This window comes from Embiotoca jacksoni, unplaced genomic scaffold (genome assembly GCF_022577435.1).
Source record: "Embiotoca jacksoni isolate LCO1_2020_lvr unplaced genomic scaffold, fEmbJac1.0.p SCAF_8, whole genome shotgun sequence".
NCBI lineage: Eukaryota > Metazoa > Chordata > Actinopteri > Embiotocidae > Embiotoca > Embiotoca jacksoni.
The window spans coordinates 16206516-16233740 of NW_027185436.1; the positions used below are offsets into that span (position 1 = coordinate 16206516).

The following is a 27225-nucleotide window of genomic DNA, read 5'->3' on the forward strand; positions in this document are numbered from 1 at the left end:
GTGATTTCACAGCTGAGCCTATAAAATAATGTATGTTGGAGGTGTGGAACTTATCGTATAAATTACCAATTCTACTGCAAACCTGCAAGGGTATATTCACATGAGACCCAGAGCACAATTGGAAGAGAACCACAGCCACCTATACTATATCCCTGTGTAACAGCCAATATTTCTTTCTTAGTAATTACTTCTTTTATAGATTCAAACCCAATTGCCTTACACCGACACAGGTCCATTCAGAGCAGAAACCACCCGTTATCCATCAAAGATGGCCGCATTGACGCATTGAATTCAGCTGCCATTTTCTGTTACAAAACACAATTAACAGGTCACCATTAGCGCTATTACTAATGATACAAAGACTGGCATTATAACACCTTATAGCTGTTGTTGTTTTTTTGCCAAACAGGGCGGTACAGCAGCCTGGAGGCCGACAATAGTGATCAAGAAGGAAATCTGATGCCACATCAAAGCCACAGGGCGTCTTTATTCAAACATGTTGACACGGGTGAGGAATGTGTTTTGAAATTTAAAATGTTGCAGAGCTGCAGTTGCTACCACCTGCTAATGTTTTGCTGATATTTTAAGCGGACACATTAAGCAACACTTGATGACGATGATGAATCACATTGTCACTCTGTTGGGGCACTCTGTACTGTAATTGTTTTCACTGTTTCAAGAAACATTCTGTTAATTTTAAAACACTTTTCACCTTGTTTGTTATCACCAATGTAATTTATGGTCGCATCTCATGGACACAGGGCACACTGCAGCTCCAGAGACTTTCTACCAGAGCATTGTATGAGTGAGTCTGGTGTGACTTGATGAATGATTAATGTTTCAGCCTCTGGAGAGACTTCTCCGTATGCTTCGAAAAATACGTATGACTTTTTCCCGTTATCACACTGAAGGAGCAGAGAACTCTTACAAGAAAGAGAGGTGAGAAAAGTGCATGTCACACAGCTTAACACTGAGGCTTTAAAGCAGGACCATCATCACTGCATACTGACAGCAGAGAGCAGCCATAACATGAAACACCATGAAAGTGTGAATAGTCTTTGGAAGAAGTGATGCTGATGCTTGGCTGTTGGTGGAAATTATTTACATCTCACTACAAATAAACATCCAATATTCCCTTTTGTCATAAAATTAATTGTAAAAAAGGAGCAACTGTTTTGTCATCTAGCCCATACATATTCTTTCTATTATATCCATTCCAAATCTCAACTACAACTATCTAATCAAAAATACAAAGAATACAAAGAAATAATGTATTATTTTACTAATTAAAAAGTGAAAGGAGGAACAGACAATCAGCAAAGTAATTCATTCGAAAAAGCAAATCCTTCTAAGGCTGTTTTGAATCTTTCATTGACTGATTTTCTTTACATCTTAGTTCAGCTCCTGGAATGCTTTACATGCTGAGTTTACGTAATTCTACATGATAAGGTCCAGACGGCAAAGGCAGTTTGATCTAGGAAATAAAGATTGTCTCGATAAAGAATACAGCAATCTTCATTTTTCAAAGAAAAGCATCTCTAATTAAAGTGATCCTAACTTCATTCACATTTGGAAAATGAATGGTTTAATATGATACTCTTAATTCCTAGCAAATTAAAGAGGAGCTCATGACCCTGCATACTGCAAACATTTTTTTTAAATTTACAATGTGTAATTTCTTTGTTTGGCACCTTTTGGAGACAATGATCAAACAGTTATTTATTACAAATGTTCAAATGTGTTTAAAGTAAAACTGGCCTTTGAAATATAGCAGCGCTGTTCAACCTCAAAAGTTAGGGCAAAATAGGAAAATCACTGAGGCTTGTGGGCGACACCGAAAACTTTGTCAATTAATGGGACAAATAACAATTTTAATCGATACGTGGAATAAACTAGCTCCCACACATCCCTTTTCCTTTCACTTTAACAGCATCGTTACAATTAGACTGCAACCAGTATACTGGTTTGTTACTTGTTGCGGCTGGCAAAGTAAGTAAATACCTGTTTGTCCATTTGTTCTGGAACTAGTGATTATTGCAATTAGCTTTACAACTCTTTAGCTTAGAGATAGTTTGATATTGTGAGGCTTGTTGTTAGCTAAGCAAACGTGAGCTTCTCTATGTTGGAGCGGGTGTCATCCGGTTGTAATAAATCATGGCAAAGACTGTAGCTAACGCACACGCACACGCACACACACACACACGCACACACACACACACACACACACACACACACACACACACACACACACACACACACACACACACACACAAGGTTTCCCTGATTGTTACCCTATCGCCAGGATTAGACACATAGATTGTGTATGACTCAAGATGCACACTTCTACTCGCTTACATCCGTAGGCTGTTGTAGCCTAATAATGGTCTTGTCCAATAAAAGTTAATGGTTTTTTTTCTTCTAAATTTTAGACTCATAAAAAAACATATAGTAACATCTAAAATGTATTTTCTCTGATAAAAAAAAAAAAAAAAGCCCATAACCAAAACCCACCCCCCTTTAAAAAAAAAAAAAAAAATCCATTTCCTTGTTTACTTTTTATCCATTGTATATGCCTGCATGATCGATCATTAATACACTTCTATTCGCAATGTTCACTTGTTTTTGTGTTTGCAATCAGGAGTATTAGTATACACGCTAACTTAGGTAGTGGGTTAACCTTGCCTGAGGCAGTGGAGTATCTGTGTGCTGAATCAATCCCAGTCCATGGTCAACATTAGCTTTCTCATCACAGACACAATGGTTTAGCCCTCAAGCTCGCAGGGCACCTTCCTGCCCCTAATCAACATTGGTCGTAAGAGATATGCCAACTTCTAGCCAGAGTAAGATTTCTTTGTGGTTTTCTACACTTTGTAGCCTAGCCTTGGGTTGCAGTAGGTGCCTAAATATATTTTCCCTCACCCAGACACAACTCCTCATACAAAGCTTATTACATCAGTGAGAATAGGCCTTCAACAATCTCTTCTTCTGTTAATCATTCATGTCCATTTACATTTTCTGGCGCCACTCTTTTGAATCCTGAGTACCTATCTCTTTAAATATTTCTTTCTCACACACTTCGGTGCCCTTCATCTATCCACATTTATTAATAAAATTAAACTTTCAAAGCAACATTACACGATATCTAACCTAACAACTACATCAAAACATTCCTGTTTTATCCACAAACGATTTTTAAAGTGGTTTCGCACCATTTCGAGAGGGTCTGCTGGGATTGAGCCTTTTGTGTTTGTTTCCAGAGATGGATGTTGTACATAGATTGTTTCCAGTTAACAAAAGCCTGCTTGACTGCACAATGGATCGTGATTAGATTAAAGCTGTACTGTAAGAGCTTTTCGTTTGTGTTAAAGCAGGGTTTTATCTCCAAGGGCGACAGGGCCAAAGCAGGACACCGCTGAGGAGCATTCCTCGGAAAGAAGCACATGCTCTGTGAAGGGCATACTGCAGGCACAGGAGGTCTACCCTTGACAGCCAGACAACTTACACCATCCATTCAAACACAAACACTTTGACTGATGCAGCTATTTGTTAGGGAAAGGAGAAGGGGATTGCGAATGAGGCACAGAGGGAGAACAGAAAGATCATTACAAAGGAGAAAGAGTTAGAAAAAGAGAGAAAGACAGGATGGGAGACAGAAGGCCTGGGGAGCATCCATGTCATTACATTTCCCTTGAACTCATGTCAGGGACCCTCTGCTGCCATCAGTCTGATGAAGTGTAGCTGGTGCTATGAGCAGTCAGCCTGGCGAATCACTTCACGAATCACCACACAAAAGCCCAGAATGCTCAAAGCTCAAAGACTTTGTAACATTTCCACCATTACCCCACGTGTCAAAACAGCTGAGCACATTGCGTCCTCCATGTTTACACGGATACTTGAAATCAGACTTTGACCACATGGACAAGCATTAAGAAATGTCACTCATGGGTTAGGGTCCCCCTTCCAGCTGATCCCTGCAGGGTACAGCATCTCCCGCAGCTCTGATTCAGTCAGATTTGTCTTTAATGGGAAACCCTGTGGGCCCTTCACCCTTAAGGATGGACCAAGAGCCCTGTCAGTCACAGAGGCTGCTTTATACTTCTAGATGTATTGCAGTGTAAAAGCCAGAAGGGTTACAACAAGAGTGAGATTTTATGTCTTGCGTAAGTGGACACATAAGGACCACTGCACTATACGATTGTAACGTAATTACATGGTAAAATGGAACACTTTAGGTGGAAACCAATAAGTCTACCATAACAGGTCTACCTAATGTAATCCCATTATAGCTCCATTATATTTGAGAGGGTGAGCAAAGTAGGAATGCATATATTTTTCATCAGGGGCTTCTGGGTATCTCTAAGAGGACATCAGGGAATTGGGCATCAACATCCTACATCCTTCTTGTCTTTGCTCGGAAAATACACCGCCTCTTGAAATCGGAAGATTCATTTAAAATAAATGTTGTAATGCTGAAGACTGTTCAAAGTCCAATAAATAATAAAAGTATGTTGCACATCTCCAGCCACAGAATATTTACTGCACCAATGAACATGCCTCTTGCTTAATGCATGTCATGTTGTACTTGACTATTAAGCTCATGCAGAGCTCTGCAACACTTCTAAGTTATGATATCACTTAACATGGTGTAAGCTGAATTCACAGCCACAGAGGGAATAAAGAAGGAAACAAATGACACTGAGGATGCAGACTGTTGATAAAAGGCTGACAGGTAAAAACTTGAAAAAAAAAAGCCAGTGCTAATTTCACATGAATAGTTTTATTTAAAAAAAAAATGCTATCCCTGATTCTGAAATGTCGATACAATTAAATATGATGCAAACTGAATTTTCTGAGACCATGAAACCATCTGCCTCCTACCTTCAGTGAGTCCCATGTGGATCGTCCAGTAGTTCTGCAGACACTGCAGCTCCTTCTTCATGCCCCTCTTGCAACGGCAGTCATACAGAGGGCTAACCAGCAGCACTTCCAAGGCAGCCTGGCACTCCCTGTTGTTATCCAGCATGGCTTCCTTCTCCTTGCCCACAAGGCACTGGCGCATCACCCGGTACCGAGAGCTGCAGTAAGGGTTCTGGTTGCACATGTCACTGGCCTGGATGCAGTCCACCCATTCTGACTGAGCTCCAGGCCCAGACCCGGTGCTTGAAGATCCTGGAGCATCGTTGGCCAAGGACATGGACAACACTGAGGGGCCATCCCAGGAGCTTGCTGCCTCATCTAGGTGAAGATAAGGAGATACATGTGGGGGTGACAAAAGAATGCAGGCTCAGAAAGTGCAAAGTAACGTGTGATTTGTGATTTCATGGCCATGTGCAAGTGTGTGCTTCCAAGAGCAAGTATAAATCATAAACCTGTTTTCATATTTGTTTTGTGCATGAAACAAGTTGCATGTGGGACCCATAAACAGGTTTTATGGCCTATTGCATGCCCATACATGCCAGAGCATCTTTTAGCAAAACACTTACAGTCTTCCTGCCATATTAGTCTTATACACTTCTATGCGAGATCTTGTTATGTGTCATTTACTTTATATCCAGTGATTTACCTGCTTACCTGTACTAACTTCAGTGCATCTAAAGGAAAGAAACTGCACCTTTCATGATTCTTATTTAATCAAACCAAAGGAGGACTCAAATCACTGAAGAACAGCTAATTATCTCATGTCAACTGAGCGCCTAATCAAGAACTACACTTAATTTGCATCTCGGTAAGCAGAAAATGAGCTTACATTGAGTAAACAGTGATCCATAGAGCAGAGACGGGTGCAGCCGTTTGACAGGAGTCAAGATTCAAACGCACCTTTACATACAAACTAAAGCACAGACAGTTCTGGTGAAATGACAAGAGAGACCCCTTGTGGTGATCTTGTGCACTGACAATCGGCAGTGGAGAGAGGATACAGTACATCAGTAGAAGACCAACGAGTAAGAGTTACATGAAGTTAAGTGTAAAAATATTGTGAGATGATTTTGACCGGACTACTTGCGTTTGAGGAAGACAGGGACACTAATAATTGTGCTAATGATGATAAACGTGAAGATGATGATAGGTGATGATTATGATGATGATAATGATGACGGCGGTGGTGGATTTTGTCATATTCAACCAAGCAAGCCTAAGTGTGTAACTGAAAAAACCTCAGAGATTTATTTTACTGACTGAAAGCTGTATTGAGTTGTTGCTATAATGAGCTCTTTATTTCCACTATAAGAGCTGCGGGTGTTTAATGGATCCAATATTATCGATTGACCCGCACAGACCAAGTTCGGGTGAAAATTAAACATAATCTAACGCGGATCAAAATGTTACTGCCCATAATCTAAAAAAAGGAAAAAATCTTGTGCCCTCTAAGAACTCCTGCATGAGTGGTCACATAGCGGAAAATTCTCCCTGACAATAATTACTGATGACATAATGTATATCTGTGACACACAAAATTCACAATTTGGGCACAAATGTACATTTTATTTTCACATTCCACTTCTTACCTACGAGCAGAAGAAAGACGCAAACGCACATCCACACAGTGACAGACTTCATGTTGGACTCAGCAGCGAGAAAGATGAGTTGGGGTCCAATTAGACTAATATCCACCTTTTGAAAGGTTAATTCCCCTCTCCGGATCCTTGACCAAGGCGTAGGCTAACTGTAAAAAAAAAAAATCAATATCCTCATTCAACTCCAAAATAAACACTCGCTTCCGAAAAGAAATCCTCGATTCCCAATAAAATAATAATCCACAATGTTTTGGGGAATATTAGATTAACCACGACGCAGAAAAAAAAAATCCTCTGATATTGGAAAAAAATCAAAAATCAAAAAAATCAAATGAAGTCACCAAATCAGCCAATCAATCAGTCAGTCAATCCATGAAAGCAGTTTCTCAGGGTCCGTCTGAGCTGCATTCATACCGACAAACTACTGAGACTTGATCTCTCCGCATTATAAGGACTCAGACTGCCCGCTCCAATTGCCCCTTGGACACAATTTGTCCCCAAAACAGTCCTTAAACTGGCGTAAAATGATCTTTTAGCGATGCCAATATCTCTAACTAGCTAGAAGAACTCATCTGAAAGTGCTCCAAAACGCTGACTGGATTTTTTTTTTTTTCCCTCCACCACTGGCTCCCCTCAAAAGGTTGTGCGCTCCTCTGGAGGGAGTGAACGCTTCTTTTTCACTGACTGCATGCGTGTCGAGGCATCACGGCACTTTATACAGAGGAGCTTCTGTAAGCCAGCAGAGGGCGCTGCCGGTGGGTGTTCTCATTGGAAAGCGTGGCACACGTTCACACAGAAGCCCAATAATAAATGTTACCCTACAGAAAAATCACCACAATATTCTTCTAATGTTCCTGCTGTGAGAAGAAGCCCCTGTGTTTCTCAGCATGTAAAATTACAGTGACCTCACTTGGCCTGTGTGGTTTTTCTTTGATTTTCTGTGGTACTGCTCAGATTTTCTGTGAAACAATTTCTATGATTCATAATATCCTTCTTTCACGATTACTATCTCTTTCATTAGAGAGTATTTGCTGTTCAGTATTCATCTGTAGGAGAGAAGAGGCTACATCTGAATCAGAAGGGAATAGCGTACTGGCTACTTGCAGTCATAGCAGGACTATCCAGTCACCCAACACACAGTGAATCTTTTATTCAAGCATTTAGCAAGGTCTCTAGACCAATTCATTTTTGGCTGACATCAGGGGCTCATTCCCATAACCCATAAAATTTGCAAATGATTTTTCGGGATAGGGTTCAAAGGTGGACTCAAAAATGATGATGAAAATGTCACTGCTCATTTCAGTAATATCCCAACACTTCACATACCATCTGTGTGTCTTCAGATTGAAAGGAAGATAAAAAAAAAAAAAAAAAAAACAAGCACAATGTCTCATATTCATACTCAGAGGAAATAGCCAAGCCCACAACCCACAGAATCTGCCATTTTTCAAAGTGGCTTCGCATTAAACAAAATGACTTCGTTGTGCATCATCGCTTAAATAGTGCCCAGAATGTCATAAATCTTTACAAATCTTGAAAACAAAGTCTCTATTTAGAGGTTGTGACAGTGACAAACTGCAAGGCCACTGGCTCATAATGATGCTTGACTGTCAGCCCAGGCTTCCATCCAAGAGGGAAAAGAGCTCGCTGCTATAATGGCAACATCAGCCTCATTCTGCCTATATTGGCCCGGGCTTATTCTTGTCTCTCGAGTTTTAAGTTGTTGTCATTATGAGGACACTGTAAAGTATCATCCACCATCACGAAATATCCTGCAACTATTCTGAATTAGTGCTGCAGTGAGTGATTCACAAAAGTCTATTCTTCCATTTTTTTTTTCAGATAAGCATATGTCAATGCAAAATACCAACCTTTTGCCTTCCAAGCATCTATTTAAAAAACCAGTGCAATTTTATTATTTTACTTGAGCAGAGAACAAAGAGTTGTTCAAGTGATTTCTCACTCTAGATCAGTAGCACGAACTGTATGAGGTTTGCAGTTGCCTGAGCAGTAGGCCCAGAAGGAAGAAGACATTTCTAATACCACAGAAAGGCGTGAAATCAAGAGAGAAACATTAGCTGCAAACACAGTGAATAAAACAGCAAAATTTGCATTGTGAATTCTTATTGAGGCATCACATTAGGTCTATCCACGATAGTGCAATATGGACAAATCCTCTCCCCACATTTTTTTTCTGGTGAGGTCTGGGGTTGGATTTTATTCTTGTTGACAATGCACGATTCACCCCCTCCGTGGGCATTTAATTGCTCTATTCTGACTTCATAAAGCATCTGCAGTTTTTTCACGTGTACGATTAGAGGGAGCCCACAGAGACACACACACACACACACACACACACACACACACACACACACACACACACACACACACACACACACACAAACACACACACACACACATGCACGGCTTTACACGCGTACACCCTTTTATAAATAAGCATATACGTATTTGCAGTGAAGAGAGGGCATGCGGACAGATGCACACAGACATGCACATAATCTATATGTCAGATAACTGCGCTCCCACAAGATGGCTCAGGACCGTGAAGATGGGGAATGACAAATCTGGATATAGAAGACATTGTTCTCACTATTGAGGGAAATCACTCCCTGCCTCTGAGAAGTGTGTCTAATATGCTGAATATAGATGATATCATTAGGAATTCATGGGATATGAAATAATGATTCAGATAACAGTCAAAGTTAAAACTCTGAGCAATAACTTGTGCTTAGTGAGACAGCAGGGGGCTTGAGAGTTTGAGAGTGAGCTTCTGCTTATTCTCATGGGTCAAATAAGAGCTTAGACAGTCTGAAACTGTCACCTTGAAAGCAGGACCGACAAACCTGCATACAGATGTGCATGCAAGTTTATTTGTGTGTGTTTTCACAGTGACTGTGCTTGACCATCAGGGGAATCCAACACATTTAGCCATCAAAGTGTTAACTATGCAGAATAACACCTTGATTGAACCGCTGATCCTCATCCTTAATGTATCCTCCAATAATACTTAAGTTTAATGAGTGTTGGGCAGCACTGATAAGGGTTTGCTTCTGCACAGATTGGTTAACACAAAATTTAGCTTGAGATTTATTTGAGGGCAAAGGTCGCTGTATCTCTCTCTGCTGGTCATGCCCATTGGAAAGAGTACTAATGAACCAGAGCGTACGGTATGCACACACACACTCACTCACTGACACACATGCAAGTACACAGAGAGGTTAAGCATGACTGATTAGATTAGGAATTATGGGCTAATTAATGTGTATCTTGGGAGACCTGTACAGCATGCGTATTAGGAGACAAAGCCAGAGTTTAGCAGAGAACATGACAAAAACATAAGTGTTGTTAATTCCCACAATTTAATTCATTTGACCAGTACATTATAGCTCCATTAATTTCTTGTTTTATTCAGTTCAGAGAAGCTAAAGATGAAACTTCTGCATGTGTGTAACTTAGTCATAAATTATTCAAGGTTGAAACTTGCTGTTGCAAAATATCTTCAAAATATCCTCACTAAAACTCTTCACTATCTAAGTAAATTTTGAAATATTAAAAAATGTAAAACAATAATATATGGGGCATAATATATTTGAAACCACTCAGCTTTCCCACAGAGTGCATGTATCAGGTGCAGAGCCCAAAGTCAGTTCAAACCAATCCATTCAAATCAATGTGAGAACATAGCCAAAGAAATAAGTGTCAGTAAAGTCAATTGTGGATCTGGTGGAGTGACAAGTGCAGCTGTAGGCCACTTCACATTATGTGAGGAGCCCTGTGCTTTTATAGTTCTCTCTGTTCTGTTCAGCTCACAGTTTAATACAACGAAACAACAAACTGCTCTTGTTCGCGTACCAGGTCCTAAATGCCAGTGTTTATGTGTATGCCAACTTTGTTTTGGGTTGCTTTGAACAGACAACACACAATTTCTGATGTGACCCCCGCTAGACTCTCTGGAGGCTATCGACCAGTTAGTTCCATTTGTTTTCCAGGCATTTCAGATGATGTCCATTTCTATCACATTACTGTGACAGAAATTGAATTTCCTCTGATGCATTTTTATGTATCCTAAGTGCTGTTCTGTTCTCCCTGGGAGTATAGCGTTTCCAGTGGTGTGATGATGCAAAAACACTTTGTGTTTTAACAGAAAAATGGGAGACATATTTTATTTTGATGTGTGTATTGATCTTAATGTTTTTTTTCTCAACGTTTTTCCACCAAAAATATTAGTCCTTCTATGTAAGTACCATGTGCATGGCCGTTGTCTAAAGAGGTATTACAAATTCATACAAGAGCACATACGAACAGAGGACAAACTTCATAAGAGTGCTGATGCCATGCTGGACTTACTTGTTTGTCTCTTAAAAATTGCCAACTTTATAACTGTAATGGCAGCAACACAGTGAGGATATGCATCTATTCTTATCAAGGAGGCACAAACAAATAGTATGACTGTGCAGTTTTTCCCAGCTCTCTTTTCTTTTCTTTTATCTGTTGCAGTTCAGGGGTTTTTCAGCCAATGACACCGACAGATGTACTTCATTCTGTGGACAAAGTGACTGGTTGCTGGTTCAATTTCAGCCATGTGCAACAGAGTTGCAACCTGTGGCCTATCTAGCCCATCTCGTTAAACACACCGTGGGTCCCGTATGGGATATTGACAGGGACCTCAGCTCTGCCCAGCTCAGTGAAGGTCTTGGCATCCAGAACGAGTAGGAAAGTACTTTTCTCCTGGAAACAGATGGAGAGGAGATTAAATATGTTTTGTAAAAAAAAAAAAAAAAAAAAAAAAAAAAAAGGTCACAGAACAACCTTCTCACAATGATGATAGTGAAAGTACCAAAGCATTTGTCTTCTCCATGTATAATAACAATATGTGTGCCTGGGTTGCAGAGAAAGTAAATCTGTCTGTTGTTGTGTATCTTTCTTCTGTATAAATCTGGTATACAGATACCATGTAGTGTCAACATCACTCAAAGTAATGTTAGTATTGTTTAAGTTAAGACCGCTGCTGCTCCTGTATGTTATTAAATTACCTCTCTGGGTGTGATGATGACTGACAAGACCACTCCATCATCTTCCTCAGTAGCTTCGGGCGAAGCAACAAAGACAGGCTCAGACGGGTACAAGCCAGGATAACGCCACACCTAGACAGTGGAGAGACATAAACATACCCTTTACTCTGAGCTTCTTCATGTTCGAAAACCAACTCGCAACCTTCCGCTGCCCTCTCAGTGATACAGAAACGGCAGTGGAAATAACTTTGATGTGGTAATACCCGACCCACTCAACAATGAGGTCTCTCTAAGTACTCTTTGATTGATAGAGAACCTTAAGCTCCTTGGTGTGGACATCCATCTTTAGGAGGGAGTCGCTGAAGACGTGTCCAAAGCCACAGCAGTAGAAGTAGCGGTAGGGTCTGCCATTGTACTTGTCGTAATTGATCTGAGGGAACTCAAGGCCACCGTACTGCAGCAGCTCATCGTTGTGAAGCTCCTCGTGGGTCATGTAAACCTGTAAGTTCAGATCAGTGCAACTTTAACATTTTAGCCAAAAGGTAATGTGAAACAACTTGATCGTGAGTGCTAGAGATCAATAGTTAATTATCCTCTGTGACAAGTAATGGATACCTGCAAGAGAGCCTGGACATTCTGTAGTTAAGAATAAATCATTTTCTTTTAAATTTACTTTAATAATATGTGTACTTTTAATTGGAATAACCCCACTTTTTCTATTTGTTTTCAGTGACTATGGTAACTAGCAGCACTTTCACAGCTGATTTTCAGCTGTTACATGTACATAACACCTCTCTCGCTGACAGCTTTGACTGAGGACAATCTCATTCAGATAGTCATGACAAGTGAAACATCACATTTTCTTTCGAACTTTCAGCTCTTTTCTGCCATAGGAAAATGATGGAGAGTGAGTGTGCATGTGTGTGGGCCACACACAGGCTGTTAAAAGGCAATTGTTCAGATTCATGGTGGACATAATTCTCATGTTGTAAGTCATGAAATTACTGTCTTGCAGAAAGTATCTTAAGCATGTCATCATGTTGGATAATTGCACAGAGTATGTGGGAGTGAATTGGCTGCATTTATCATGATTATAGACCTCATTCTTTACCTGATTCTATACAACCATTAATGTACAATTGAATGTACTACTTTATAAATCCAATGACCATACCACACTCTGTCCACTGTACTTACCTCTGCAGGTTTGGTCTGCTTTGCTGTGGCTGTATAGTTATGTAGAGTGACAAGGTTTTGGTCCAAAGGAGTTTGTTCATCCACATTTAGAGGAAGGACATATCTTCTTGGGAGGTTTCGGCACAACGAGTTGTAAAACTACCAAAAAAAAAATCACAGACATGACAAACTGCATGTGTTGCTCCTTTGAGTAAAAGGTACACTGTAACTTCAGGAACAATGAGAACCAATCAGTTACAACATACTGACTCAAAATCCTGGTGTTAGGTTTTGATTGAAGTTTGTTTTGATTAAAATAATACACTCCACCACATTTGAAATCACAGATATTTCAAAGGCTTTTTGCCTCACAAACTGACAAGTAAAAGAAAAAATAAGAAAATATCAGATGCAATTGAACAATCTAAGTTGTAAAAGACACACAAAATGAAAACGTTATAAATGCAAACCAACATACAATGATGTAAACAGAAACACCATTAAAGACTGACTGTGTTGCAGTTTTCTCAAAGACATGCACCTCAATCTGAACTGCTCATTGATGACAAACTAACAAACCGAATTTATTTACCTTGTCCATTTCCTCTCCGCTGTCACTTCGTAGGTTCTCCAGGGTGAAATCCCCAATGACTTCACCATCGTCCCCACAACACATGTCCATAACTAAGAATCCGTTGTCCTCAAAAGCATTGATCTGGTGCAGAGTGAACATGGGTGCTGTGCGGTACTTCACTTCACTCTCCTGTCAGACCAGACATATCAATTGGTGAGGAGTCATAAAATATTAAGACAATAATACAGAGTTTCACAGGCTTTTGGACAAACAAGAAGGAGCTGGTGTGTTGTTTTTTTTTTACATTTTAGACCAAGCTCCCTCCTTGGCACTGCTGTTATTATGTTGCACCTTAGCATTTTGAAAGTTTGTATGCTTAATGGGTATGCTGTGCAATGAGATGAAAGAATTGAGAGTAACAATGTATGAGCAAAGGCTACACCATTAGAGTGTGACTTCATCACAATAAATAAGGAAAAGATTTCATCATGCATGAAAAAATCAGCTCGCAGCTTTTGTTTTTTGTTCTGACTTCAGTAGCTGTGTGTGTTTTCTGGTTCACACTTTGTTGTGTGCAGGCAATATATGTCCATTACTCTAATTTGAACACACCTTGCCAGTGTGCCTGTTGACCAGGTGGAAGATGGTTTCATACTGAGGCTCCCAGGTCATGACTTTGTGAAAGCTCTTTCCCTGAATTCTGTACAGCATGAACTTCAGCAGGTCCAGCTTGAGCGGCTGCTCAACAAACACAATGTAGTTCTCCGACATGACTAGAGAGAGGGGCACACACAGCAGGAAATGTATTCTTTAAAAAACAACACCAGACTGGCACATTTTAGTCATCATATTTTCATCATAGTCCAGTGGACATCATACATAATATTTACAAACTTGTTTGCCATAGACATGCTATGTCATGGTGGGAGAATGAACTCCAATGTGGTTACAGGTAGAGTGTAACTCATCAGTGCAATGATAATTTGATGTACTAGTTTCCTGATAGGGTTTAAGGATTTTACAATCTCCCACTGATACGCCTCATAAATGTTTTTTATAAACACACTTAAAAAAAATCCTATTGCAAATTATTGCAAGGTCATGTGACCTGTCAACATGAATTCAGTAGTGATTTATATATTTGTGTGTAAATGGAAAATTTGCTTCTAAGTGGCAGTATGCTGTTTTATTGGACCAGTAATGGAGCCTTTGTAAAGAATGATAATAATGATACTATTTGACACTCTTTCTGAACGCATCTCCCTTTTTTGCAGAGCGCAACATCCAGTGGTTGCTTTCTAGTCAGTCAGTTGGCAAACTAAATCTTTCCTGCCTCATTTTTAACTGTTTTTTACACCTCTGAGGGAAAACTCAAGACACAAATATTGTTCTTGCATATACAGTAAACACATAAAATTGGCACTAAACATAACCGCCCGTCTACTACAACTCTGCTGAGAGATGTAATAAGCTGTGCCTTGTATAACTGTACAATGTTCCTTCACTTGTGGGATTTCTTGGTGCCGGAAAGTCTGGAAGGACAAGGGTGGTCTGCTGTAAATATAGACTGAGATATAATCAGGGAACTGGTGCAGGACAAAAACCAAGTGGAGCATTGTGTTATGGGATTGTGATATATTGTGTTTGTCATATTTGCATTTGCTGACTGGAATCGGCTTAAAGCTCGATCATCAGTGGTTTCTCTTCATCAACTGATTGGCAATCAGCTGACTATTAACTGGTCATAGTAACTGGTTGCTTATAACCTGAGTCTTCTACATTTAACTCTGCAGCCTTCTCCCCCACCCCCGCCTCCAAATTGCATGGCAAGAGTTTGATGTTGTACTGCGATCCAATGTCCATGTGTTTGTTTATTAGGGGGGATTGGTTCTCCCAGCAAAAATATTGTTGCTGCTGAGGTTCTTTGATAACTATCTCAAAGAGCAGAGCCTATTTCACCAAATATCTGTCTATATATGACTATCAAAGTTCTGACTGAATTAAAGATATACGTATATAAAAGTAAAACATGAACAACAACCAGACAAAGAAACATCAAAACATTAACACACAAATTATGTGTATCTGGGTAAGGATACTATCAGAGCTAAGCAATGGAAGAAACTATGCCAAAAACTTAGTTGTGAATCTTTTAGACAGATTTCATGTGTTGCGAGGGACCCAGAGTGTAAGAGAAAAGTGTGTAAATTTGTGTGAGCTGAAGACAGAGTTACAGACAGATAGAGATAGTGAGAGCTGAACAGAAAGACAAAGCCAATGTGAGTGACAAAAAGAAACAAGACAAGTCTAGAATTCAAATTAGTAATTAGTATGAGCACATACAAAGTTTCAGTGAAGTTGATTCACCCTGCAAGTGCAGGAAAAAAGCAACATCTCTTGCAGAATTCATTAATTTCACTCCAGTATACATCCAGCATTCAGACAACTTTAGAAAGTGTAGCCTGTTTGTTATGCTGTAGTGGGTATCTCACCAAAGCTGTGATAATAGGAAGGTTTCCTGGGTTCAGCTGCACGGATGGAACAGATCACTTTGGCTCCCGACAGGTCTGCAGAGTTCTCTGTGGCTGCCTTCTCCTCAGGAGGAGGCACACAAATGATGTTGTAGAAAAATCCTAAATGAGGTCCAAAAACACATTGTCATGCTGTTTTATAGTATTTGTTGTAGAATGCATGAGCTAAGGTTAATTACGCTCTGTACTTTACAATAAAATGCATACAGCAGCAAGTAACAAATAAGACAATATAATTTCATGTAGTTCAATAAAATGCAATGATGACAAGAGAGAAAAAAAAAATAACCATTCACACTAGAAGACAGTGAAGACCCCTGAATCCATCTCACAGAAACAAACCACAAACATTCAGAGCTTAACTTGACAAATCTGACACAGAGACAAACCAGAGAAAATAAAATAAAGGTTTTTCATTTGTTTTGTAATGTGGACACATTTGTGACAGATTTCAGAGCAGGACCAAATCAGTTAAAAGCATTCTCATTAGGTCTGGAATTTATGGTAGAAAACTATCACACGAGAAGCTGAGAATTTGAGGCCTGTTGTCAGTGAGCATGCAGACATTTACGGGTAGGTAGGTGAACGAGAAAGAGAGAGCAAATAAAGATTACCACTTTTGCCGTAAGAATTGCCCATGTTGTATGTGGCCCCATCACGGTCATAGTGTGGGTGAGCTGTAGCTGAGTTGACAGCGATGTACTGACTCCAGTCCACCTTACATTGATATATAAAAAAACACATCATCTTTGTCATTGTCCTTGTCGTATTCATGATGAAAATCTTAGTCACTCATCATCTTGAGAGTCTGACTCTCCACAGTATCAGCAATCAAAAGAGACTTATAATTCTGATAGTCTTCCTGGCTCACCTTCTCCTTCGTCTCCAGGCTTTGCGGATCTATTCTCCTCATGTAGTTGGTTTCTGTACTGACATAATAGTCTCCCTTGTACTTGACAAAGTTCACACTGGCATTATCTGTGGCCTCTGCTCACACATATGGATGACAGGAACATATTAATTATAGTACTTCAGCGAAGCTCATCTTTCTCACAGATATCACTGGAAACTACGATTTATATTAATTCCTGCTTCCTCCATTTTTCAGAGGCTTTAAGTCATCCATCAGATTGATTTTTCCCTAACAGAGGTGCACACACACATCCACACACACAAATATTGACTTATGTTCCATTTACCTCAATAAAAAAACACAATATAATGTAACACTAAGTTTCATTACTCTGCAAAAGCATTTCACAATACACCACATACAGACAAGGACATGAGCACGGAAGAAACACAATTTACATAAACACTTTTATCCCTATTTGTTTTTACTTTGCATGTACAGCCACCTTGTTACCTATATGCATAAATAAGTGTTATGTAAAGATACACGTACTAGGAATCTGAAAGCGTGAAAAGAAGCGAGCAAAGATGTTCTTGCAGGGATCAGGCATGGCTAATGTTCCGAACTCTGAAACTACGATGCGGTTCTTCTCTGAGTTGCAGACATACGAGTCACTTCTCAGGAAGCAGCTGCTGTACGTGACTTTTCCCTCACAGATGTGGAACCGGTGCATCATGGCCATGCCATCAAACCAGTGGGTGTATCTGAGAGAGACAAAGACAATTAATTTCTCACCAAGGTGTTTGTGTACGATAAAGAAGGAGTGATGTGAGCACTGTGACCATGTAGACTGAATATGCCCATTCCGCAAATATTCAATATTTGAGGAATTAGTTTTGTTATTAAACAAACACTGAAAGGGAAAACCCAAATTTCTTTCAGGAGAGTTATTTTCAGTATGGATTTTCAACATGGATGTTTTCACCAACTGCCATCCTATTGAAGCTCAGTGAACTTTTAGTTTTCTGTAAATACCTGTCTTTCCCAAATTCAAATTTCCCAGGTCCATTTCTCAGGAAGCTACCATTGATCCAGGTTGGAACAGTTCCCTTGATGGTGGTGGGGATGGGATCAGGGGTTTCCTCCACAGAACGCACCAGATTCGCCAAGCTCTCTAGCCCTTTGGCCTGCGGACATCGCTGCCTGCTGGATACTGGGAGAGGAGAGGAGAGGAGAGGAGAGGAGAGGAGAGGAGAGGAGAGGAGAGGAGAGGAGAGGAGAGGAGAGGAAAGGAGAGGAGATCATGAGTAATACACAAGCAGCAGCTGAACTCTTGGTCCCACATGTTTACTACCGACAGTCTGTCTTTCTTTGTCATAAACACATACAGCTATGACATGGTTGTGTGTTGCTGTGAACCATTTACAACCTTGGAACTTTGAACAAGAGTGAATGAGAAAGTGTAGTAAGATCCTACATACAGACCATGTGTAAAAGCAAGGATCCTGTGTCCTGGAGAACTTTATATTTCAAATTAGTTGAATAAACTTTTTCTTAGATAATAATGTAATAAAGAACTGTAGCCTAATTTTTTTGTTTGGCTTTTCAGACATTGAAAAATCAAACATGCAAACTGTTTAAAAATGTTTTTATTATATAAACACGGTCTGCTCTGTAGTAGGAAACAGTTTGTACACTAACAGCTCCTGCTTGTCTGAACTCCTGGCTCTCTGGGGTCATGCACTATGAATGACACCTGTGCTATCTGCTGTCTTATCTGTTATTCAATAACCAATTCCTGTTCATTACCTCATATCTCTCCACGTGATGGAGACTATAAAATATATATGAGGGTTACGTGATTAGCAAAAGCAAATCATTGAGGTTCTATGTGGGGCCCCATGCTGGGCTCAGGTTATAGTATCAGCGTTTTCCTGATCGTGTGAATTGTTATTGCAACCAATCTGCAGAACAAGAATTTTGTTCATTCCCATGACACGAGTATAAAAGACAATAAAAAATGAGAATGTGCAATAGAGAGATAACCACTGTAGGCTTTTACAATCTCTTACAATGTTGACTTTGTGAGTTTTGAATGTGATTACTGCAGCATTGCAAATGATGCCTGAATATATGCTATAATTTTTAGGGAGGGTATTTTCTGTAGTTTCCTGCTGGTGCATTCAGAATTGAGTTTCTTGAAAACAAAACACCTGCACTGACGAGCCCAGAACTGTTGTGGATAATAGCTCCAGGTATTGCTTTTTTCTTTATATTTCATTTTTGAGATAATCACAATTGCGACAGTAGCTTATTCGTGAAAGCCATTTCTTTAATGAATTGTATTCCTTGTGGCACCAACAGCATGTCAGTATACAAGTAAATGACCTTGTTGGAACAAGCTGTCATAATCTGGCACATCTTTTTCATTTCAGTTCTTTTCATTTTTACCATGCGGAAACCTGTCAGCCATTCTTTTTAGTTTAGAGCAGAGAATGACTAAAAGCTGTTAATGACACATTCTTCATATTCTTTTACCAGCTCTGATTCAGCAGGAGTCCTTGGAGCAGGAACAAAAGACAATGCCAACGTGTCTTATTGTAACTGCAGCTCTGATTTTCAAATGTGACAAAATACCATTATGACTAGCTGGAGAAAGCACATTATCTAAATGCACACCTGTATTGTGTTGAACTGTACAGAAGGGTTTTTACATTTGATGGTATTAAATCTTATGTTTCAAAAGGGGCACACTAAGTTGCAATAGTGCCACATAACTCTACTTTTATTTTTTAATTAGACTGAAGATTTTTATTGAGCTTGTCATGGCCTTTCCCTAAAGTCAAAGGTAATAAAAAGCAACTTCTAAAGGCTCTTTCCTTGGGTTAATTTTTATGTAGAAACAGGATGAGTCTGTAGACAAGTTATCAGTTACTTATTTAGACAAAAGCAATTACATATTTATGCAATGATACAACTATGAAAAATAGCATTGCACGGAAAATATTTTTAAAAGATGAATACTTTGGAATCATGAAAGCAATGAGTTAGAATAAAATCGTAAATGTCCCTTTTCACTCTTCAGATGAATGTACATATGTGGAAATCATCTGAATATATCTGAAAAAAGGTGTCTACTCACTGCTGGGAGTCTGGGGCTCTGTGGTCTTGGACATAGCTAGTCGTTCTGTGAATTTGATCAAACAGACAAACAGGTTTTATACGAGCTATGATCAAAATCTTTGAACCTTTGGACCGAAGTCAATGAAGTGAGCCCAGGCACTAAACACCACTACCATACAAATTGGATTATATAATTGAACTCATGATAAAAAAAAGCGACAAAACAAAATGTAGTCATTGCTTTATGATGCAGGTCAATACTTGTATTGTGACATTTTAGAGTGGATTCTTAAGCAAAAAACAACAACAAAATATACTTTTTGTGTATTTGTTTATCATGGAAGAAAATCACCTGAATCCTTGGGTCCAAATCTCAAATCTGAGTGATAAAGAACAGGCCCAAAGTTTTCATAAAATGTTATGATATTATTTTTCTTAATGGTGGTAAGTATGCTAATCTTTGTTGCTATTGTTACATACTGGACATGGACAGTATACAATTATGTCGCTACAAATGATCTTTAGATTATATACAGAATTTAGTCTGCACAGTTTTTGCACTTTTAACGCTTTTATCTAATCTCACAGTCTGGCATCATGCAATTTGCATGTGTCACCATGCAGCCCAGATTCCTATGGATTTTAATACTGAATCATATTACATAAACCTCCATAATTACTGTAAATGTTAGCACATGTATGGCATTGTGTTCAACTGCTCCATTAGCTTCAGCCCTGTGCTATTTAGAAATATAAGTGGAGTGATGAAAGTAGAGTTTGTAACAGACTGCTGTTAAAATATGTGTATAAAGAAACATGAGCAATTTTTTATGACACTCAGTGTTACTTGTGTATGCAATATTCTGCACAATTCTAATATGAATGCATTTTCAGGTTCTGATATTGTATGTTGCCCCAAGTAATCCTGCATATAAAAAAACAGACCTTTTTTTCTGAAAGATTTCTGGTGGTTCCAAAACCATTTTGAATAATTCTGCAGATATGTGTGTACAAGATTAAGACATTTTTATTACATTGTTTACAGTGTAATAAAAATGTTATTACACTGTAAACAATGTAATGAAAATGACAATTACGGGCATAACATAGCCCAAAAACAAGATGTAGGTAATTAGTGTCAGGTTAAGGTTGTTTTTCTACTTCATTTATTTTTTTGTAGATGCAAGCATAGGTTCATTTATATTTTATTAATGTATCACTTGAAAGATATAATCTGATGAACATAAAAATACCGTGGGAGCGTAAACTACTGGCATATGAACATGCCACACATAAATTCCAAGTTACACAGATAACACAGTCAAACAGTAAGTAGTTATTAACACATTATAGTAGTGTATGTGGTGAGACAGACCGCACCCAGTCCCACTACTCCCCTGCAACTCTCTCCCGCTGAACATGAAAGAAATGGAAATCTGGCAAGTATATACACGACCTGTAAGAAGACCAGTTGGGTCATGATGTGTTTATGAGATTTAATGAAATTAGTAGTTCCCAACCCGCGAGCATGAGAGACATGAGAGATAGTGAATTAAGACAGCAAAGACATCAAAATGAAATAAACATATGCATCAAAATTTGAGAAGTGAAAGCACGGAAGACCTTCCGTTAACATCAGTATAAATGATAAAAGCAAATCAGTAGTCGCCCGCTGATGGATTTACTTCAGCCCTCTGGCTCAAAACACACTGCCTGTGGCAGGCACTGGAAGATACAGCTGTATATTTCTTAAAGGCAAAAAGCTAACAAATACAGACATTAGTGAGCTCATAATGGACTAAACATTAGACTACTGCTACAAACTAAAAGATCCACACCGCCTGTGTACATACCAGTGATGAAGGTATGCGAGGAAAATTGAGTTAAAAAACTTATAGCTGGCTGCAGCCAATAGCACAGACGTGCCACAATAATATTTGTACATTGTTGCAAAACCTTTTTCCGTTGCGTCACATGGAAAAGGGCAAGGGCCAGTACAGTGTTTACTGCCCCAAAGTGATATAAACCGAGCATAAACCTCACACATAGTGTCATTCGGAGTTCAGCTCTTGTTCTGATAGGAAAAACAGTCTGAAGTGTACCTGTTACAAACCCTCAGGGGGGGTTCAGTAGATGAGGTGTTCTGCTTTGCTCAGCCATGAACCTATCAAGTCTCACCTCAGAACATGATAGACTGTCTCTGACTGCATATCAACATACAGTATTTCAGTGTTAAGGAGCAGATTTGGGAGATCAGAGGTCTCAATGAAAAGGTTTGATGGTAGTTGTGGTCAGTTTTGCAACAAAACCTCCATTAATTGAGATCATTTGCTCTTTGTTTTGCCCATTGTTGTTCATGTATCAGTTCATTGCACACTTCACTTCATTATCTCATGTCATCTGGCCATTATCAAATTAATGAATACAAGAGGCTTAATCAGAAAATGCAGAAAGGGAGGCATCTAGTCTGGACACAAGCCTGTAATAAGTTTAGCAATGTTTTACGGATTTGAAGAGCAATTTTAATTAGATTTCAGTCAATTGCATAACACAGCTGTAGAGAAGCTTACACACACCAGGGCAAAGATGCATGTACACTCAGACAATCACACACACACACACACACACACACACACACACACACACACACACACACACACACACACACACACACACACAGACAGACACAAACAAACACAGGTGGGGGATGTCTAAGCTTGTTTTCTTGCTGCCTTTCAAGTGTTCTTCATCCCGTCGAGAATTTGCTTCACTCTGTAAATTGTAAACTGAACTTTAAAACTAAACTTTAAAAGAAAAGCTGTGAGCTGTAGATTCAGCTGTTATCAGTTACAAATCTTCATGGTGAAGATGGTGTCATTTTCAGTGTCAAAGTTTTGTGTGACCTCCTTTTCAGATGCTGCAACCCAGTTAGATTCAGGATTGATTTTCTAAACGGCTCACTTTGCAAAGCTTAGATGTTGTTCCCTGATGGAAATGCAACCAAATACAGCATGAGTTTTGGTTTTTGGTTTTTGCTCCTCTGTGAAGGAATATTACTCAGTTTAGTGTCTGAACAGATCAATTGTCCCATCTAGTGGTGAAATGAGAAACTAAATGATTAATGAATAAGAAGTCCAGTCTTCATAAAGTAGTTCGATGTTTTTTTTTAAATAATAATTCTGAATGACTTTTTGTTACAGCTAAATGTTTGTTGTCACAGGGTTAGGCACAGACACAAAATTAAACACCTGTAGCCTAAATGATTTCTGACTTTGGGTTGATTTCATCAAAAACATCTTGAAGGTCATTACAAACAAACATTTTGTGATCAAATTCTGACTATTTCTTACCACCTTTTCTACTGACTCTACCTATTTACTGCACTGTAACACCGATCCAGTTCTGTGCCATGTAATTTTACCCAAGCAGCCATTGACAGATTTACAATGTCTGCGCGCTGAGTCACCTCAGGCTTGCACACTCTGACACTTTCATACCACAGGAGTTGTGTCTATGTCCTCCAAGTCTCATAACTTATTCAAGTTCTATTCATTCAAGTCCTTATAACAACCTCATGATACAGAGCCATTGTTTTTAGCACTAAATTGAACTGTGCAACAGAAAGTTTACATCACAAAGTATGTTTGGGTATGAAATTTGCTGAGTGGCATGCCATGTTTGATCATGTCAATATGGCTCACATTCCTGGCATTGCAGAATTCACTGCAGGACTGGCAATGTTGTACAATGTCAAAAAGAATGCAGTGTAGCTCTCAATATTTTCTGCATCAATGATACCATCTGTTTCCTATTGTCTCATTGTTATATGCCATAGTAACTCTTCTCAGATTGATTTTTGTTTTACATTTTGGAGAAAACAGGCCAGTGCCAGTAATCCAGATGTTGTTTTCCCATGCTGTTATGCAATCATTTAATTCCAGGTTTCAGGGAAAAGGCTGAACGAGTAACGGTGATTTCAAACACAGAATATGATGTGGATGGTGTCAGGAATGTACCTTCAGCATTTACAAACATAAACATAATATGTTATACATGTAAGAGCTCTTGGACACACAGATCCTATGCATGCTTACTAAACAGACGGTACATTGCAATCGTACAGGAAGGTCATGAGAAATGTTCCAGAAAAGACACCTGTGTTATCCGTCAGCAACCAGATGAACTGACCCTCTTTGCCATTGGTCCCCTGCAGGCCATGACAAACCAATAGAAGTGTGTGTTGCTGCATTCAGAGCGGGTGTTGCCTGTGGTGGAAAGTTTAAAAGAGAGTGTGTGTCCTGCTGTCCCTCTGCAGAAGCATCAATCAACATGATCCCCATTGTGCTGGCCTCAGTGCTCATTGCTGGCGGTAAGAACATCTGGCAGTTTCTAATTCTGTGTGTAATTGTTTGTGCATGTTTGCAAGTTTGTGTGAGTGCTTGCTTATAATCACACAGGGGGCCAACACACTGCAATTTTGTTTATGGAAAAGAAAATTGATGCAGTTTGTTTCCCATGTGGGAATCAAAAATAATTTCATTGTTCTCATGTCCATTACATTCACTTCCATCTTGTCTTGCAGCCTTTGGGTGCGGCACCCCACCCATTGAGCCCCTGACTTCCCGTGTGGTCAACGGAGAGGATGCCAGGCCCAACAGCTGGCCCTGGCAGGTATGCTAATATGTACACATCTGTCCGTGTTTTTATATTCACTGGCAAACCTTATGGGTCCAGCATCTGGTTCTTAGATGTCAAACCCAGTGGCTATGGAAAATCCAGTAATTAAATGGTTGTTTGTGAATTAAATTAGCAAACTGTGGCTTCAATCTAAACATCCACAATCTGCTCCTTACTGTATCTTTTTTGTTGCCCCTTTTCACCTCCAGATATCACTGCAGTATGAGAGGGACGGTGAATGGAGGCACACTTGTGGGGGATCTCTGATTGCTGCCAACTGGGTCATGACTGCTGCTCACTGCATCAAGTACGAATGGCTGGGGAATATAAAGGCACATACACTGAAACACAACCACCAGTACACACATCCACAAAATTACATACACACAGATGTCCTGCTGACTGTACTGTATTTATTCTACAGTACACTACATGATAAATTCTGGCCCCAAAACCCAACTTCACCTTCAGAAATAGGGATTAGGAAAGTCCCCGACTTAAAAGGTTTAAAAACACACTCAAAAACATCTGGACCACTGCTCAGTTCAAATCCTCATTTTCCCATTGCATTCAATTATCAAATCAAATTCATCAAATCATTGAACTGTGCGGTAACTGTTCTGTTTGGTTGACTTCATCTTCTCTCCCACAGCACCAAGTTCTCCTACAGGGTGTTTGTGGGCAAACACAACCTGGTTGAGGTAGAGGCTGACTCCAAGGCCATGCTGCCTGAGAAGATTATTGTGCACGAGAAATGGAACCCTATCCTTGTGGCCCTCGGGTAACACAACCACCACCATACAGCACAAGGAGCGAGCTGAGTCTCCTTCATACAGTACATCATAATCTCATCTACTCTGTGTCAATGTGACTAAGTGGACTGAGGCTCAAAGTCCCATTTATTCAATTCAGTCCAACTCATATCTTTGACACAAACTCTCCATCTTTAGTCATCTCAAATAACTGCAGCCAGTTCGACAAATAAGAGTAAACCTTTATAAGCACACTGGTCACTTTTAAATATGTAGCTGCAATCCAGGAAATGTAAAGAGATAAGGTTATAAATAAATTTAGTAGATTAATCATATGTATAGACATGATAACACAGACAGAATACAAACATATTCATGGGCTCATTCTTGTTCTCATTATCATATCTAGCTCTGCTTCACTATCTTTTTTTCTGTTTCTGGAGGATAGTTTTAAATAAACAACCTCCTTCCTCAGTGTCTCTCTCTCTCTAACTCTTTCTGTCTTTCTTGCAGTAATGACATTGCAATGATCAAGCTGTCAGAGTCTGTGACTTTGGGCGACCAGGTGCAGGTGGCATGTATCCCTCCTGCCGGCACTGTGCTGCCCAACCTCCAGCCCTGCTACATCACTGGATGGGGCAGGCTGTACAGTAAGTTGCTGTTTGTAGAGGGTTGAGCTGTGTTTACGTGTCTGTCTTTAGCTTAGCATCTCTGAAATATCTTTACATACCCTGCTTTAGTGTGCTCAACTGGTGTCCGAGCGGGATGTTTGGATGTATGTGTGTTTTTGGGATTACCCAGGGAAACCTCCAAAGTTTGGATGAAAATCACATGCATGAGATTTTAGCTGAAACTTTTTGGGGGGGAGGATTACTCCTAAATTGAAAATTTGGGTCAGACTGTGAATTTGGCGCTTGAGGAAATGCTGTAAAGCAGCTTTGACAGCCGGCTAGTGTATGTGGATGATGGTAATAGACTCTGCTTGTGTGTTTTAGCTGGAGGCCCCATAGCTGATAAGCTGCAGCAGGCTTTGATGCCTGTGGCTGACCATGCCACCTGCTCCCAGCTTGACTGGTGGGGTATCGCTGTCAGGACCACCATGGTGTGTGCCGGCGGGGATGGAATTGTGGCTGGATGCAACGTAAGTTTGTACTCTGTGTATGTTTGTGTGTGTGCATGAAAAGGAAGAAGGTTAATTTCAATTATGTGTTTGGCTTTTCCTCTAAGAATTCTGAACCATATTTACATTGTACACTTCATACAAGTTTCTGTACCAAATTATGCCGGTGGAACAACTTTGAATTTGAAAGCAATACGTGTGCTCAATTAAACACATGAAGGGGATTTCATTTCATCATACTTATGTGTTGTTTACCTGCCAAGAAACTTGACAAATGTTTCTTATGTCTCCATTATAATTAGTGAAACAATGATTCTAATGGTGATTTTCATAGTTGAGCCTCGCCAGTGCCAGTAGCGCCATTAAATGAATAAAACCTATGTTCTCCTCCTCTCTTTCTTGTCCAGGGTGACTCTGGTGGCCCTCTGAACTGTAAGAACAGCGAGGGTGTCTGGGAAGTGCACGGCATTGCCAGTTTTGTCTTTGGCCTTGGCTGCAACTTTGTGAAGAAACCTACCGTCTTCACCAGAGTCTCTGCTTTCAACGACTGGATCGATCAGGTAAAAGAGACATACTAACAGAATTCAACTCTTTTTTTCTTTTAATGCGGTTTCCTTGTTTTATTTTTACAAGTAATGGCTGATTTGTCTTTGCAGGTTATGATGAACAACTAAAGAAGATGATAATAAAAAAAAAAAAAATAACCCTTCCAAACTGTATTTGTCTTGTGTGTGATTAATGCGATTCGATATCTACCAGACTATAGAAAATTCAGACCTGACAAACTCACATCCAAATGAATGATAATGAATCTCTGGCCTTATTGAGCAACATTACAACTAATTTTGCTCTGTCCCATGTTTGGGATGTT

The 27225-nt window shown here is 39.6% G+C and overlaps 3 protein-coding genes across 3 annotated transcripts in view; 1 reads left to right on the forward strand and 2 right to left on the reverse strand.

Annotated features, from left to right (window-relative positions):
- The window catches only part of LOC138191708 (GDNF family receptor alpha-2-like), a 52048-nt gene extending 44859 nt beyond the window's left edge, over positions 1-7189 (reverse strand). The window contains exons 1-2 of the mRNA XM_069138648.1: positions 6507-7189; positions 4879-5235 (exon numbers count right to left, since the gene is read on the reverse strand). Coding sequence (XP_068994749.1) covers positions 4879-5235; positions 6507-6558 — 409 coding nt within the window. The 5' untranslated portion in view covers positions 6559-7189. The remainder of the gene's footprint in view (positions 1-4878; positions 5236-6506) is intronic.
- A 3547-nt stretch (positions 7190-10736) lies between these two features.
- bco2l (beta-carotene 15, 15-dioxygenase 2, like) lies at positions 10737-17439 on the reverse strand. Its single transcript, XM_069138361.1, has 10 exons — positions 17229-17439; positions 16701-16819; positions 16444-16546; positions 15791-15931; positions 13907-14071; positions 13317-13477; positions 12746-12883; positions 11865-12047; positions 11570-11680; positions 10737-11264 (listed from the first exon to the last, which is right to left on the reverse strand). Exons 1-10 carry the CDS (start codon positions 17422-17424, stop codon positions 11148-11150), a joined length of 1434 nt encoding a protein of 477 aa, XP_068994462.1. The 5' UTR covers positions 17425-17439; the 3' UTR covers positions 10737-11147.
- Positions 17440-24134: 6695 nt separating this feature from the next.
- On the forward strand, positions 24135-27165 carry ela3l (elastase 3 like). The gene is made up of 8 exons (XM_069178490.1): positions 24135-24174; positions 24388-24476; positions 24692-24789; positions 25135-25263; positions 25748-25884; positions 26230-26375; positions 26762-26914; positions 27011-27165. Exons 1-8 carry the CDS (start codon positions 24135-24137, stop codon positions 27026-27028), a joined length of 810 nt encoding a protein of 269 aa, XP_069034591.1. The 3' UTR covers positions 27029-27165.
- Positions 27166-27225: the final 60 nt, after the last annotated feature.